Source organism: Entelurus aequoreus, linkage group LG05, assembly GCF_033978785.1.
Source record: "Entelurus aequoreus isolate RoL-2023_Sb linkage group LG05, RoL_Eaeq_v1.1, whole genome shotgun sequence".
Lineage (NCBI taxonomy): Eukaryota > Metazoa > Chordata > Actinopteri > Syngnathiformes > Syngnathidae > Entelurus > Entelurus aequoreus.
Genome location: NC_084735.1, coordinates 35,835,367 through 35,852,962, shown reverse-complemented (window position 1 = coordinate 35,852,962; position 17,596 = coordinate 35,835,367). Strand labels below are relative to the sequence as shown.

The 17,596-nt window shown below is 39.9% G+C and overlaps 1 protein-coding gene across 5 annotated transcripts in view; it reads left to right on the top strand.

The window, feature by feature from the left end:
* The window catches only part of LOC133650583 (transcriptional regulator ATRX-like), a 63,089-nt gene that overhangs the window by 15,436 nt on the left and 30,057 nt on the right, over positions 1-17,596 (top strand). For 4 of the 5 annotated variants that reach the window (XR_009826253.1, XM_062047986.1, XM_062047987.1 and 1 more), the window contains exons 8-17: positions 854-921; positions 1,025-2,733; positions 2,963-3,023; positions 7,532-7,686; positions 7,835-8,005; positions 8,068-8,170; positions 14,908-14,977; positions 15,053-15,241; positions 15,408-15,552; positions 16,558-16,667. Coding sequence is in view for 4 of the 5 variants with exons in the window: in XM_062047986.1 (XP_061903970.1) it covers positions 854-921; positions 1,025-2,733; positions 2,963-3,023; positions 7,532-7,686; positions 7,835-8,005; positions 8,068-8,170; positions 14,908-14,977; positions 15,053-15,241; positions 15,408-15,552; positions 16,558-16,667 (2,781 nt within the window). In the remaining variant the exon portion in view is untranslated. The remainder of the gene's footprint in view (positions 1-853; positions 922-1,024; positions 2,734-2,962; positions 3,024-7,531; positions 7,687-7,834; positions 8,006-8,067; positions 8,171-14,907; positions 14,978-15,052; positions 15,242-15,407; positions 15,553-16,557; positions 16,668-17,596) is intronic. The other variant, XM_062047985.1, reaches the window with a different exon arrangement.

Genomic DNA, 17,596 nt, shown 5'->3' with positions numbered 1-17,596 from the left:
TATAATATACATAAACGTGTATATGTATATAAATGTGTATAGGTATATATACATATACAAGTATGTATGTATATATACACGTATATATGTATATATACACATGTATATGTATATATACATGTGTATACATACATGTGTATACGTATATATACGTGTATACGTATATATACGTGTATACATATATATACACGTACATATATGTATACACGTATGTATACATGTATGTATATGTGTATACACACGTATATATACGTATACACGTATATAAATACGTATACACGTATAAATACATATACACGTATATATACAAGTACATATATATGTATACACGTATATATACTGTATATGTATACATACGTGTATATGTATATATATGTGTGTGTGTATATATATGTGTGTGTGTATATATATATATATATATATATATATATATATATATATATATATACACACACACACTATTTGCTGCCGATGGTGCATTAACAAAGTATTGAGCAAAGGCTGTGAATACTTATGTATACTTAATGTGCATTTGATTTCTTAGTTTTAAAATTTGATACATTTGCAAACTGCTCTAAAAACTTTTTCACATTGACATTCTGGGCTATTGTTTGTAGAATTTTGAGGATGAAAATGAATTAATTCCATTTTGGAGTAAGGCTGCACATAAACTGGAAAAAGTGATGTGCTGTGAATACTTTCTGGATGCATTGTAACAGTCAATGTCAATATGTCTTTGATATTTCAAGCGTGTATCTTGTTCAAAAGCTCTCTTCCATTGTTATTCTTGTCTATGTCTAATATACGGTTAGTAAACATTGTAATTTTTCTGTCTGATCTTTTGTTTTTACAGTCTTGTTACAAATATTACTCAAGCGATGACATCAGCAAGGATGGAGATGGAATGGATGAGCAGTGCCGGTAAGATTAGACCTGTAATATAAATATATTCTTTTTTTGTCGTTTGTTTTCATGCTGTGATTAAAGTTACCATTCGTTATTGACTGTTTTTTCACTCACACAGATGGTGCGCAGAAGGGGGCAACCTAATCTGCTGTGATTTCTGCAGTAATGCCTTCTGTAAGAAGTGCATTCTTAGAAATTTGGGGCGAAAGGAGCTCTCTGGTATCTTGGAGAGCAAGTGGTACTGCTATGTCTGTAATCCGGAGCCTCTCTTTGGCCTTGTGATTGCTTGCGACAACGTGCTGGAGAACATGGACCTGTGGCAACATCACCGCAAAAGGAACCGCACAGAGCCGGGGAAATCTGAAATTGATGGCATGATGCCGCTACCTCAAATTCTTCCCCTGGCTAAATGGGACCACACTAGCATGGATTGTAGTGTTGTCTTCAACTACAACACGCTACAAGTCTCCAAAGATATGACCACTAAGGTCAAATATTTAGTGGACTCGACAAACAACGTGAACACACATTTCCTTCATTTCATTCATACTGTGACAAAGACTAAACAAGCAGCAGGTGTTCGTAGCCTCTATCTGAAGTCTTTTTTGACAGTGGTGAAAGCAATTCGAACGTCTCTTGCTGCACTCGAGGAAAACCTTAAAGAAGAATTTAGCGACTTGGACATTTCCAGCTTTTGGGAAAGGTTACTCAGTGACAGTTTTACAGGCCAACCTGCAACTGAAGCAGAGGCCAAGGTCACAAATGACGGATGCCTGAATCATTTGCCAAAGTTGTCTGATGAATATGTGGAAGATGACGACTCTGACTGTAAAATCATCACTGAGGAGGGTTGCTCAAATGAGCAAGGGGATTCTCCTTCACAGAATATGGCGCCAAAGTCTCCCGACAGTGATATAGACATGGGAAAAAAGTTAGTGGTCCAACTTACGCCAGTACCTGTTGTGCAGGAGGCCTGCTTAGATGCTCCAGAGGGGCCAGAAGACACAAATGAAGACGAGAATAAAGACAAAGATGTGTCAGAGAATGAAGAGATGGTTGTTGCTGATAGCAAAGACCACCCAAGCACATTGCTCCACACAGAAGAGGAACTAGGCAATCGACGTTCTCCTCGTGTGAAAACAACCCCTCTGCGTCGCCCCAGTGATGTCAAGGGTAAAACATCTCACTCACCTGCTGACAGTGAAAGTGACTCAGACCCAGAAGAACCCCCTCGCTCAACTGCAGCCCAAACCACAGAAGAACTAAGCCTAAACCAGGCTAGAGACGACTCAGACTCAGATGAAATCCCTGCCGTACTTCTTGAGCGGGCAGCTCTGACTCAAAGCTCTGATGAACACCAGAGTGATGAAGATGGCGGTCAAGCAACTACCAAAGTGGCCAAGAAGTGTCTTTTCTGGCTCACAAAGAACACCCCAATATCGCCGGAGAGGCTTCGTCGCAAACGCAAGCTGCTGGACCGTTCGCCCGATTCTGACTCCATTGCTAAGGCACAACGAGAAAGGGGCACAGATTCCTCTAGCGACGATCAAGACTTGCAGGATAAAGTGGAGCACCTGAAAACCCTGGGCTCCATTGGCAAGATCCACCTTGTCAAGGGTGAGACTGAAGGGTTTTCGAGGAAGCAAGGGATGGCCCCTGCCAGAAGACCAAAGATCCGTTCTCACCAGGAAGCGATAGAGATGACGACGTCATCAAGCGAGGATGACAATGATGACGACTCTGGTAGTGATGTGGATGATCAGAAAATAAAACCAATCACAGAAGATATGGCGCTACTGGGACCAGCTGTCTTCCATCAATCATCTGGTGAGTCCGAGAATGCGAAAGGGCCTTTTCCACTACTTGGCTTGACATGGATTTGCTCACAACATTGGCAAAATTAAGCACTGCCAGATACTAGTTCTAGCTTATAACATGCAAAACAAGCATCACGAGTGTCATAAACAACTGCTGTTTTGTGATTGATAGAGCTACACATTGTAACCCTCAGTAGGACAATGTATTTTTAAACCTTTATTCTGTGTTTGTTTTACAGGAGATGAGGACCAATCTGGCCCCACCTGGGCAGCAGGGGATGACGACGACCCCGAAAATAGGTATGGTTCTAAAAGCCTGGATGTAGAGTGTGTAAAACAACAAAAGTTTGGGAGAAAGGCTGCAAGACGCAAACCCTGTGTTCAAACCACCAACTCGCACCCCATCAAGAGTAACTTACGGTCCTTTCATATGCGACCAAAACGTAGCTGCAGCAGAGCATCGGCAATCAAATACACATTTTAGTGGTAGAAATCCCAAGGGACCGTTTTATTTAGTGTAACAATCATTGTACATGCAAATGTTAAAGATTTATTCAAATGTATATCATAGTTTATCATCTTACTTGATTTGAAGGAAGATGCAGTGAAATAAGGGACTGTTTTTGCCTTACAGTCTAACCTGTTTATGTACGACAGGTGTTCCATCCGGTGAAAGTATATTAACTGAATAACAAAGTCCAGCCTGCTGTGTTGGTACACAGATATATTGTACTGCAGTGGGCAGCACTTTCAAATGATGCAAATGTGACACACTTTTACCGGTGAAGTAATGAAGTTTAAATCTTGCCTGTTAGATTTTTGCCCCCTATCATGTTTACTTAAAGATCAACACATTTTTATAAATAATTTTAAAAGTCTCTTTGAATCAATACAACATGTTTGTTGTAGGCAAATTTGTTGGCAAGAATAAAACTTAAATGCTTCACCTTCAACTTCATTGTTGTTGTTTTGTACTATTCATTGACTATGCTAGTGAATATTCATTCATCTACATCATTGTATCCTCAGGGCATTGAATCCACCACAAGTGGACTGTTCATATTGTCTTAGAAGACATTTGCCTCAAACAGGCTTATCAGTTAATGCTCACATACTGTCTAGTCTGCCTTCTCTATGTCTGGAAGCATGAACTGATGAAGCCTGCTCTGATGATAAGCGAAACATCTCCTAGAACAATCTAAAGTCCAGTTGGGATTGATTCACTGTCCTGAGCCCTATGCATTGAATCATAAATGGGTTATCGTTGTGTTAATTTAGCGTTAATCCAAATAAGACTTCTTAATATATTACTTAATCAAATATCAATGTAGAATGAAAGGGTTTTAAGCCCATTTTTCTGTTTATGATTAGTTTTTAAAACGTTGAATATCTGTCCTTTCAACAGGCCCTGTTTAAATAAAAAAAAAAAGATTTATATTTTAACCAAGCTGCCTTTCCATTGGTTTGTGATGAATACCAGTGTTGAAACGTTTATTTTTTTACTCGTCCACAAGTCATATGAAAAATAAAATCATGCATATCTGTTAATCTCAAGCTTTTGTTATGGACATAATCTTGTCATATGATTAGCTGAAAACAAGATTATTTCCAATTGCTTTATACGACGCAAATGGCATCTGGTTGCAAAAGATGTCATTTGTGGTGCATGCCGATTTGATGTTGTTTTTGGTGCAAAGTTTGCAACATTGAAGGCCTCAACACCAAGCCTCTGTGATTTGCACTTGCCACCATAATGAATAATAAATTGTATTGTGACATAATACTTAAAAAACTGGTATTTACTCTCTTTTTGGGTAGTTGACAGTACGTACTGGCCTGTCTTTTATCACTCCATATACAGAATTATTTAAACCTCCGCTCCCTCAGTCACGACGGATTGGATGTCATTCAAAATCAGTAGCGATCATGGTCTCACATACTCAAATAGTTTTTGACATTTTGAATGTAGATCTGGTGTTAAAGAATTCTCTTGACCTTTCACCGTGCCTACCTCTGCCACCTTGGATTAGAAAACTTCTAAAATGAAAAAAACCTTGCTTGCTCCCTTTAGTCTTGCTTATGGAACACGTTCATGCTGTGTCACATAACTGCTATCTCTAAATGCTTGAAGATTAGAGTAAAGAGTGCTGACTGAAACTTGTACTATAGCCTCCTGAGATCTGGCGCCCCCTGCAGTGGACACTTGTTTTTGGTCTACTTCTTTTCACAAGAGTTACACCTTTCACATAAGTTACACATCCAAAATATATTATGCAAAACACAAAAGTGTACTGCAGAGGACGCTGGCTGTCAGGAGGATATAGTTCTGCTGCTATGATAGTGCCCACTGTGAGCCTTTCCTCTGCATGATCAGCTACACTCTGCGTGCAAACTCAGTTCTTTATCTGCTGAGATTGCAAGATATTAGTCACCACACCAGTAAGATGAATGGAATTTCATTACTGCTGCTCAAGGCCTGGCCCTGACGTGAAGGGTGGGTTTATGCATCTGAAACTCAACCCGTACTTTCACCCAGAAAGGCTTTTCCCAGTAGGCCACCACTAGAAAGAAAACAACTAAAAAACAAAACAGCTGGAAACAATCAGTGGATGTTCTGCTGTGCTAAATGAGCTACTGTAATTGCAATCTGTGAGAACCATTTTAGAACACTGTATCCCCTCCTCAAAAAATGTCTGAAGTTCCTTTTGAACATTATATTAGTGTTATTGTATGTTTGACCCCACTTTCTATGCACAGATATACATTGCTGCTGACCATTTTCTAAAGCTTAATGCAGCTTTTTTTAAATGGAGGACTTTGGCTGCATTCCAGTGCCCACCCTCTGCTGAGAAAGCAGTCGCAGTTCTCTCAAGTTGAGACAATTTGTGTTTAAATGTTGCAGGTCAGTTCTTCCAAAGCTTGAATAACAATGTTATACATCTGAGAATCGAGAGTGGGCTGTGAAACAACAATTATAAATACCCAAATTCCCAAAATGTCTTTTTTTTTTTTTTTAATGACGCCCATGTTTCTCGTGTTTTTCTCTCCAGGTCGGATTTTCTGACAGCACAGCAGTGATTGCAGTGCTGTTAGGAAGGAATGTCTTATATGTGGGATTTTGTAGCCCTCCACTCAGTTGTGTTTGTAGTTTTAGTGACAACCTACACTCTTTAGTAAAATGGTCAGCAGGAATGTGAAGATCCCGTTTTTAGTTGCTCAGTAAGGCCAAGGCATGCAAAATGTCCATGCATTCGGCTATCTTGCGTCCCTAACAAAGTAACACTTTCCCAGTTTGTCTAACACATCGGATTCAGTGTTAGCGAAGATGGCTGCATCCCTCCATCGAGGGACTCACTTTTAGATCAAGGGAAGGTACAAGCATCAGGATTTCTGGGAGATTTGACACGGGAAGGACAATTTGAGCTCAAGCCTGGAAGATGTCCTAAGGAAACATTTGTATTAAAACCGCTACAGACTTTTCAAGACGACATTGAATTTTAAGGTGATGTGTTTTCACCATTTTCAAACAAAGGATCATTTAGACACCTTGGAAATCCGTTCCATGTGCTGTGTAGTGTGGAGAAACAATGTACACAACTTCGGATGTACAGTCTTTATTTATATGTTGTAGTTCTTTATGTGTTAGACCACATTTACGCCACAGGATGTTTGGAAGAACAAAAATGGATTCATCAAACGGACATACCTCCTAATTAACTAGTAAGGGGCCGGTCGAGACCCCTTCTTTTTACCTAACTCTAAACTCTTCATCTTACCAAGACATTTTGGACAATTGTACACTTCCAATGTTGGAATGGTTTGGAGTTTTTCTTTGCCTCAGTGCACAAAACTATGGGTTCCCTGTGCCGTGTCTCATGTCCGACATAAGTGATTACTAACCTCTCAAATCTGGATGAGTTGACAAAACAATCCCACAGACACACTCCAACATTTTGTAAAAAAAAAAAAAAGTCTTCCAAGAAGAGTGGAAGCAGTTACAGCTGCAAAGGCGGCGGGGGACCAACTCCATGTTTCCTTCCTTTTTGACTTTCTGTATGTTTAAGGGGCCTTGTGTCTCAATACTATATCAAGTATATGTGAGGTGGTAAACTCAGCAAGAGGGAATGATGTAATAAAAAGAAACGCCTATGCGAGACGGTAGAAGCACTATAACAATTTGTTGTGTTTTGGTGGCATCTGTGCATACAACTTGCTTGCTCAATAAATGTTTGCTCTTTGAGATATCTTCCCACGTCTACTGTTTAAAGTGTTTGTCTTTTCAAGATATCAATCTTCTTTCTCCGCCAGCAGCTTTGTATTGTGGTATTAGATTTCGTTATTTGTGTTTAGCACATTACAGATTTCCTTCAACGATTTTATATATATATATATATATATATATATATATATATATATATATATATATATATATATATATATATATATATATATATATACATATATCTATATATATATATACATATATATATGTATATATATATATATATATAGATATGTATATATATATCTATATCTATATATATATATATCTATATAGATATATACATATCTATATAGATATATATATATATAGATATAGATATATATATATATATATATCTATATCTATATATATAGATATATATATATGTATATATATATATGTATATATATATATATATTTATAAAGCTACGCTAAATTGAAGTGATTTAGTCCATGTCATATTTATCTATTCAGCTGAAGCTGATGCGACTGATGATAAAATGAACCTGAGGTACCCTCTCCTTCTCTTTTACATTTTTAAAAGAATCGCTAAGAAAATACTTTTGGCCCAAATCAATGCCAACTTGTCCTCGGATGATGATCTCTCATCAGATGTGGAAACACAGGACGATGGGCCTGCTTCTGAGGCTGAAAAGGAGCTAAGACAAGCCAGTGTGGATAGTGGACAAGAGGAAAATGGTGAGTGTGCCTCAAATAAGGAAATAGCACCAGCCTTTGTATCTTTTGAATAAGCACAAGTGAAACATTCTCTCAAGTTGGTTCACGAAGAGACCCAAGCCTCCCTAATGCTTACATAGTGATTCAAATGACTAATATACTGCTGCAGGGGAAAATTTAGCCTCCCCCGCTTCTGATTCTGATCGACCCAATGTGGAAAACCATCACCTACTGCGCCACAAACTGACGCTGGATGAGGCTGTGGGAAGCGACATTGTGGAATCAGGGAGTGAAGCACTGAAGCCAGAGAAGGACAGACTTGTCCCCAAACCCTTGAGCAGTAAGGACACTTAATACACGACACATTGAACATGGAATTCTAACATGCTACTTTGTGTGCAGCTGATGGTGAGAGCAGGGATGCTGAGAATAATGTGTCAGAGCTGGATGATGGTGCAATGAGCGAGGAGCTAAGTGAATCAGAGGAGGAGGTACAGCTTAAAAGGTACAAAAGGATATCCACAATATACACTTTTTCTTATCTGAAGGATCTGATCAACACTTGACAAAATGTGCTTCAGAACAGAACAATAGGCCAACATGCTAAGAGGAAGTACCGTGCAAAAATATTTTCTCTTTTATTACAGGGGTCTAAAACTTGTGGCCGTGGGCTATGTGCAGACCGCAGGCCCATATTTTTTGGCCCTCTACTTAATTTCATGGTTTAGTGTACCATTAATTGTGGCCATAATATATAATAGTAACTAGATGAAATTTCTGTAGAAATTGCGTGTCAATTCTCCAATGCTAAAGCTAAACTGGAACGCTAGTGAAATGTAGAATGAATGTAACAATAGTTTGAATGTTGACATAGTTTTGTTGTAGAAATGTTGAAATCGTTTAAAAATTGAAATTGGTTTGAAAGGTGAAGACCAGAGGTACTGAAATGTAGTATGAATCTTAAAATGCTAAATGTTGGTATAGTTAGAAGAGTTAGCCTACTTCTAAAAGTATGCAAAGTACCGGAATCCATGATTATTAGCTTTAAATGTATAAAATTAAATTCTAGCATACAAAGTTGACATTCTAACACGGTAGCACCTAGTATATGTCTAAAATGGCGGCAAGTAAGAAAATCTATGTGGATTTAGTTAAAAAGTACAAAGGTAGATAGAATTCTAGTATAAAAGTTAGCGTGGTAACATTAGCATTGGACAGGGAAACAGCTAGCATACTTCTAAGATGGCACCTAACAAAATCCATGAATATTAGGTTAAAACGTATAAAATTTTCTGAAATGCGGGCATAAAATGTTAGCGTTGGCGTGCTAACATCGGCATGCTAACAATAAAATGCTAACAGGTGAAAGGCTAGCATGCTTTTAAAAATGGTGCCAATCAACTAGATCCATGATCATTTGGTTAGACAGTACAAACTTAGTTCAAATGCTAGCATAAAATGTTAGCATGCAGACATTAGCACTGTAACAGGGGAACAGCTAGGATACTTCTAAGATGGCACCAAGTAACAAAATCCATGATTTATAGGATAAAAAAGTATAACATTACCTAAAATAATGGCAAAAAACTTTAGCCTGCTACTTTTAGCATGCGAACATTAACAAACAGGAGAACACCTACCAAAATTATATAGCGCCAAGTCACTAAATCAATTATTAGGGTGAAAAGTACAACATTAGCCAGAATGCTAGCATAAAATGTTAGGATGCTAATGTTGGCATGCTAACATTGTTGTGCTAACAGGGGAACAGCTAGCATACTGTTCAATGGCGCCAAATAAAAAAATCCACGAGTTTAAGGCTAATGCATTCATATTAAGTTAATTGCCAGTTAAATGCTAAAAAAAAACCCAGTTAGCCTACTTCCAAGATACTTCTAAGATGTCGCAATGTAATCAAATTCATGAGCTGAACAGGTTGGTGTTGTAATTTTGGGATTTTGGAGCTTTGAATAATGTCCCATTAATTTCAAAGGAAATGACCATCCATCCATCCATCTTCTTCCGCTTATCCGAGGTTGGGTCGCGGGGGCAGCAGCCTATGTAGGGAAGCCCAGACTTCCCTCTCCCCAGCCAGTTCGTCCAGCTCTTCACGAGGGATCCCGAGGCGTTCCCAGGCCAGCCGGGAGACATAGTCTTCCCAACGTGTCCTGGGTCTTCCCCGTGGCCTCTTACCGGTCGGACGTGCCCTAAACACCTCCCTAGGGAGGCGTTCGGGTGGCATCCTGACCAGATGCCCCAACCACCTTATCTGGCTCCTCTCGATGTGGAGGAGTAGCGGCTTTACTTTGAGCTCCTCCCGGATGACAGAGCTTCTCACCCTATCTCTAAGGGAGAGCCCCGCCACCCGGCGGAGGAAACTCATTTTGGCCGCTTGTACCCGTGATCTTGTCCTTTTGGTCATAACCCAAAGCTCATGACCATAGGTGAGGATGGGAACGTAGATCGACCGGTAAATTGAGAGCTTTGCCTTGCGGCTCAGCTCCTTCTTCACCACAACGGATCGATACAGCGTCCGCATTACTGAAGACGCTGCACCGATCTGCCTGTCGATCTCACGATCCACTCTTCCCTCACTCGTGAACAAGACTCCGAGGTACTTGAACTCCTCCACTTGGGGCAGGGTCTCCTCCCCAACCCGGAGATGGCACTCCACCCTTTTCCGGGCGAGAACCATGGACTCGGACTTGGAGGTGCTGATTCTCATCCCAGTCGCTTCACAGTCGGCTGCGAACCGATCCAGTGAGAGCTGAAGATCCTGGCCAGATGAAGCCATCAGGACCACATCATCTGCAAAAAGCAGAGACCTAATCCTGCAGCCACCAAACCGGATCCCCTCAACGCCTTGACTGCGCCTAGAAATTCTGTCCATAAAAGTTATGAACAGAATCGGTGACAAAGGGCAGCCTTGGCGGAGTCCAACCCTCACTGGAAACATGTCCGACTTACTGCCGGCATTGCGGACCAAGCTCTGACACTGATCGTACAGGGAGCGGACCGCCACAATCAGACAGTCCGATACCCCATACTCTCTGAGCACTCTCCACAGGACTTCCCGAGGGACACAGTCGAATGCCTTTTCCAAGTCCACAAAGCACATGTAGACTGGTTGGGCAAACTCCGATGCACCCTCAAGGACCCTGCCGAAAGTATAAAGCTGGTCCACAGTTCCACGACCAGGACGAAAACCGCACTGTTCCTCCTGAATCCGAGGTTCGACTATCCGGCGTAGCCTCCTCTCCAGTACACCTGAATAGACCTTACCGGGAAGGCTGAGGAGTGTGATCCCACGATAGTTGGAACACATCCTCCGGTTCCCCTTCTTAAAGAGAAGAACCGCCACCCCGGTCTGCCAATCCAGAGGTACCGCCCCGTAAATTTTTAAGGAAATTACCAAATTGTTAATTTGGTAATTTCAGGAAATGTGAACTTTTTGAAGGTGATTAATACCATGAATGTCCTGAATGAGTTGAATCGGTTGGTGTTGGAATTGTTTGAATTGGTTGGTGTTGGAATTGTTTGAATTGGTTGAGAAATGTTGAAGTCGTAATGCTTTTTAATTGAGAATTATTGTTACAATATTCGAGGAATTCCCGGAAAACTGGAAATTTGGGGGAACATGAGAAAAATGTTGTGTGAATGTCCAGGATAAGTGGAATGTGTCAATGGTGGAATGGGTAGAAAAATGAGGAAGAAGAAGCCAAAAGAACAAGAGAGGAGAATAGGGCTTTGAAAAATCAAGAATTCTAGGAATTCTTGGTATTTTTTTACTTGGAATTTGTTATTTTTAATTTCCAGTGGCGTGTGTTGAAGGTGGAATGGTTTGAATCGTTTGAGAAATGTGGGAATTGTGGAATTTGGCAAGATTGTCCATTCTATTGAATATGAATTGAAAAAAATGTGTTTTTTTTTGGCTATAGCTAATAACTCAATTTCCCTGGCTGTGATGAATCGTTTGGTGTTGACATTTTTGAATTGTTCAAGAAATGTTGATGTAGTAACACTTTGTAATTGAAAATTGCCGTTCCAGAATTTCCGGAAAACAGGAAATTTTTAGGAAAAATAAAACGGGCAACTTTGTTGTCCTGAGTAAGTGTATTGTTTTGATGGTGGAATGGTTGGAATTGGTCCAAAAATGTGGACCGTGAAACCGAAAAAACAAAGGGTTTGGATTTTGAGGATGAGTGAAGTGTGCTGAAGGTGGATAGTTTGAATCGGTTGAAAAATGTGGAAATTGTGGAAGTTTAAAAAATTGCCAATTCAATCGGAAACATTTCCCGGACATCTGGGAATTTTTAAAACATTTTTGTTAAAGAGCCCGTGAGTCCTTAATAGGCTGAACATTTTGAAGTTGGAACGGTATGAATCAGATGAAGAAGGAAGAAGTTCTGCGCAGTTGAAAAGTGGCAGAATAATGATAACAATTATAATAATAACAATAAATGTAAGAAAAATGGTGTAGAACAGTAGAACAAGATGTGTGTGAATGTTTGTAGCATTTACATAATAAATATAATTCTTAAATAAATATCATTCTTAATTACATTATGGCTATTTTGAATCCCATTTTTCTTTCTTTTCCAACAAGTGCCACATACTAAAAAGTCAAAGCATGCGGGAGGTCATTTTGATCAATCAAACAATATTTTTTTTTATACAGCCCTTAAATCAAAAATGTCTCAAAGGGCTTGACAAACTCACAATGACACCCCCTGATCTAAAACTACATCTGGGCAAGGAAACACTCAAAACACCCCCAATGGGGAAAAAAAGAAGAAACCTTGAGAAGGGACCGCAGTTGTACTGCGGCCCATCCCCAGGGTGATCGGCTGCAGGACATGCCGAGTGGGTATAATTATAGAATTGTTAAAAAAAGTAGGTGATGTTGTGGGAGTCTAGTCTTAACGGGAAGATAGCCATACCCCTATGGCAATTTGTTATCTTCCCTTCCTCCGCTGTGCTCAGCCAGGTCAGCCCACAGCTGTGCATGGAAGAGTGGTATCCTCTCCCGTGGAGAGAGCAGAAAAGCGACAGATCAACTGGTTTAAAAAGGGGTCTATATAAAAACTGGAGTATATAAATGAGTTTAAGTGCAGGATTTGAATGCTTTTACATAGATTGCATCTCTAACCATTAACGGTAGGGCATTCCAGAGTACTGGAGCCCGAATATAAAACGGTCTAGAGCAGGGGTCCCCAAACTACGGATCCAGCCCACCAGCGTCCAAAATCCGGCCGGTGGGAAGTCCCAAGTCTATAAAAAAAAATATATATTTTAATAAAAAATTGTATTATAATTTTTAAAATCTGTCCTTTCTAATCCATTTTCTACCGCTTGTTACTCTCGGTGTCTCCTAGCCGCTCAGGCAAATCATATTGTCTAAAAATGCATTTTCCCATCGAATATATACATTCGATGGGAAAATGCATTTATATATGTATATGTATATATATATATATATATATATATATATATATATATATATATATATATATATATATATATATATATATATATATATATATATATATATATATACATACATAGGCTTCGGCGGTCGCGGAGGCAAAAACTCGGACATGGGAAGAGTTCGGGGAAGCCATGGAAAACGACTTCCGGACGGCTTCGAAGCGATTCTGGACCACCATCCGCCGCCTCAGGAAGGGGAAGCAGTGCACTATCAACATCGTGTAGGGTGAGGATGGTGTTCTGCTGACCTCGACTGCGGATGTTGTGGATAGGTGGAGGGAATACTTCGAAGACCTCCTCAATCCCACCAACACGTCTTCCTATGAGGAAGCAGTGCCTGGGGAATCGGTGGTGGGCTCTCCTATTTCTGGGGCTGAGGCTGCTGAGGTAGTTAAAAAGCTGCTCGATGGCAAGGACCCGGGGGTGGATGAGATCCGCCCGGAGTTCCTTAAGGCTTTGGATGCTGTGGGGCTGTCTTGGTTGACAAGACTCTGCAGCATTGCGTGGACATCGGGGGCGGTACCTCTGGATTGGCAGACCGGGGCGGTGGTTCCTCTCTTTAAGAAGGGGAACCGGAGGGTGTGTTCTAACTATGTCTCCCGGCTGGCCTGGGAACGCCTCGGGATCCCCCGGGAAGAGCTGGACGAAGTGGCTGGGGAGAGGGAAGTCTGGGTTTCCCTGCTTAGGCTGCTGCCCCCGCGACCCGACCTCAGATAAGCGGAGGAAGATGGATGGATGGATGGCATACATACATACATTAACCCCGCCCCCGACCAAATTGTTTTAACCCAATGCGGCCCCCGAGTGAAAATATTTGGTGACCCCTGGTCGAGAGCTTGCAGGCTTTTTTAGGCTTTGGGGGTCACTATAAGACATTTAATTTAATTTTGTGTTATTGGTGACAGTGTTATGTTGTTAGTTTTTATTATCAAAATTTGTGTTTGTCTTTTTGCTCTTTTTTTCTTACAGTAAAAAAAAAAAAAAAAGTATTTCGACAATATGCTGCGGACCAGCAAAACTCGAGATGCGGGCCGCAAATGGCCCCTGTCGGGGTCGCTGTACGTGCTGGTAGAAGTAATTAACACATTTTATTTGGTTAAAACCTGATTCTGAAGTCAATACTTTTTGTGGCCCATCCTCACCCACACTTTTCCTCCAGCGGCCCCTTGAATTGAGCTTTAGACCTCTGCTTTATCAGAACACAATCACTTAAAAAACACAAAAATTTACCGTACATGCGAAGAATAACAGTTAGCTGCATGTTTGCAACTTGCTTACAGTTAATTTGTTCACCTAATGTTATCATTTCTAGTTTAAAAGAACATATATGCTTTTAAGTGTCTTTGCTTTTCACAATTACTGTTACAAATTTTCCGTCAGTCCAAGAAATTTGTTTGCCGTTTAGGCTTGTCACTCACCGCTGTCTCGTCCAAACGTAGACACAGGGAGCACGTATACATACACAAAAGTACTCCAAGAGAAGCAACCAACAATTTGTTATGATAGGACAGATTTTTAGTCATAACTAATGTTAGCTAGCCAAATCGCTGTCATTAGCTAAGAACATGCAACGCTAATGCACGTGTTATGCACCGGTGTAGTTACCTCATTATGTTCTGTAATAGAGCAGAATATGATGCCAAAAAGGCAACCAGCCATCCTGGTATCTGTTCAAAGGTTGCAGAAAGCCCCTTTAACTGAAGATGTGCATTTATGCAACTTTACATGTATATCTTGTATGTTTTCTTGCTCCAGTTTATCCCCCAAATTCAAGGAAATGTCCCAGGTGCCGTACATTTTATTGTCCGACTCCAGCAGCGAGAAGGTAACACTAATAATGTGATGGCTGATGCAAGACAGTGGACGTCTTATGACTGTCCTAACATTTGTGTTATTAAAGCAGAGCGCGAAAGAGGACACAGATGGCGAAGTCAACAACAGCCAGGGCACGCCCAGAAGACGCAAAAAAATTCGCAAAATTATCGAAGATGGGAATCTCCGCGCTGAGACCCAGGAAGCGCTGCGTGAAGAGGTGGAGCGATGCAGACGGTTGGCAATTAGGGAGCAACAGATGGAGGAGAGACGAGTGGTAAAAACAAATTTTATTAAAAATGTTTTAAAAATATTGTATGAAGTGTCCTTTGGTCCCTTGAAAGGTGCTACATACTGTATGATTATTATTATTATTATTATTATTATTATTATGATTATTATTATTATTATTATTATTATTATTATTATTAATACACTTACAGATAACCATCATAGATGATGAGCTGTCTCAAGTTGCATGTTCCGTCACCACCAAACTGATTCTGGATCAGGATGAGAAGACCAAGACCCCTTTAGTTGAAGTGCATGAAAAACTGGTGACCAGACTCAAGCCTCATCAAGTGGACGGTTGGTGCACACTCATATGTTTGCATTTATGCTTACACAGGGGTTTTCCAAGTATGGCTATAGTGAGTCTCCCTTCAGAGAATATAAAACTGCTGGATCAAAAAAGTTGGTGATATTCGGCTTTTGGGTGAAATTTCTGCACTATAGACTATTACAGATAACGTTTGACCTCCTTTAATTTTTAACTGAATGCACATGTTGAACTGTTCAATAATCTTTGCACAACTTGCTGTTCTCAATGAAGGAGCAAAATGGCAAAATTCACAACAAATACGACAACTTCACAGAAAAAGCATACAGTATGCCTTTCTGTGACAATACCGGTCTCTCTGTATTTCTTTTGCAACATGCTTGTGACACGCCAAGCTCAGTGGCCACTTCTCTCTTGAGAGCAGTGACAAGGTACTGTTGATCAGTTGTTAGATGTGAACAATATAACAGGGATTGTGTGAATACCAATTTTGTTGTTTGCTTCCTATTTGAATAACAGTTAGCAAGTTGTGCAAAAAGTACTGAAACAGTCAACAGTTTGACATGAGTCTCCAAAAGTTTAGAAAAGGAAAATTACATTTCCCTGTAAGGGTTATAGTGCTTTTGGTTCATTCTAAAATTTCACCCAAAAGCCGAATATCCCCATGTTTATTTTTAATTTTTTTATTTTTTGGTCATAAAAAAATACAATCATGTGTGCTTACAGACTGTATCCCTGCAGACTGTATTGATCTATATTGATATATATTATGTAGGAACCAGAAATATAAAAAATATATATATATATAAAAAATAAAAAATAAAAAAAAGTTTTATTTCTTGTGCGGCCGGTACCAATCGATCCACGGACCGGTACCGGGCCGCGTCCCGGTGGTTGGGGACCACTGTTCTATACCACTTGTCTTTATTAGGGTCACAAACTCACTAGGAAGCTGGAGCCTATCCCAGGATGCAAACTACCAAGTGCATTGTCTGAGATAAAACCTTTTCATTTTCCTTATTCCTCTTCAACAGGAGTCCAGTTCATTTGGGACAGCTGCTGTGAGTCCATGAAGAAGGCCAACTCAAGTCCAGGATCCGGCTGCATCCTGGCTCACTGCATGGGCCTGGGGAAAACTCTGCAGGTATTGAAGCGCCAATCCCTAGAGTTAAAAAAACATTGATTGACTGGTAACTGCAGCAGAGTAAAGTACCTGTAGGGGGAGTAGTCAAGATCCAAACTTGATTGCCACTTTTGGTAGGGTTGGACGATAATGGCAAATAAAAATAATCACGGTTATTTTGATTGATATTGTAATCACGATTACCGGTATTTACAAGATTCTTAATTTGAAATCATGAGTATTTATTGTCGCACCAAAAAATAACTTTAAATATAGTTTAAAAAAACCTGAATATAAATTCGTAACAAATAAACCACAACAAGTGAAATAACAATAATAGCAATATCAATAAATTTAAATAACAATAGTTACATAAAAACAATCAAATTCATTTTTTTCCATTTTAATTGTTTATAATTCAGCTTTTAACATTTAAACATTTTTTTTTTTTGTGTAAAATGAAATTTATGCAAAAATCCTCTTATTTATTGTTGCAATGCATCTTTGAACTATTTTGACCAGTATATTAGGTCAAAGCATAATAATTTTGTAACTCTTATCAATAAATGCTTTAAGTACATTATTCTTGTGCAAGGTACTTTTTTGAAACCTTTATTTTGTTAGCGCAGTCAGACTGGATGTGGCACTGAGCGCTATTATTGTGAAGGGGGGATGTGTGCTCTGCTGCTATTCTCAGCTTGACGAGCAAAGAGGTGACTCACTTGAGGCTGTTAAAAAAGAGCGCCTCTCAAGTTGCGACCACTGTTTGTACATTGATTTTACATTGATGTCGTTCACAACAACACAAGTAGATGAGATGTTTTGTTGGTGTATGGATTGTTCTTGCCAGCTTTAGCTTCATAGTTTAATCGCTGTTTCAAGTCTCAATATTGATTAGTTCAGGATGGGGCGGTTGAGTGTGTCTGGGATAAATGAGCGCTACGGAACAC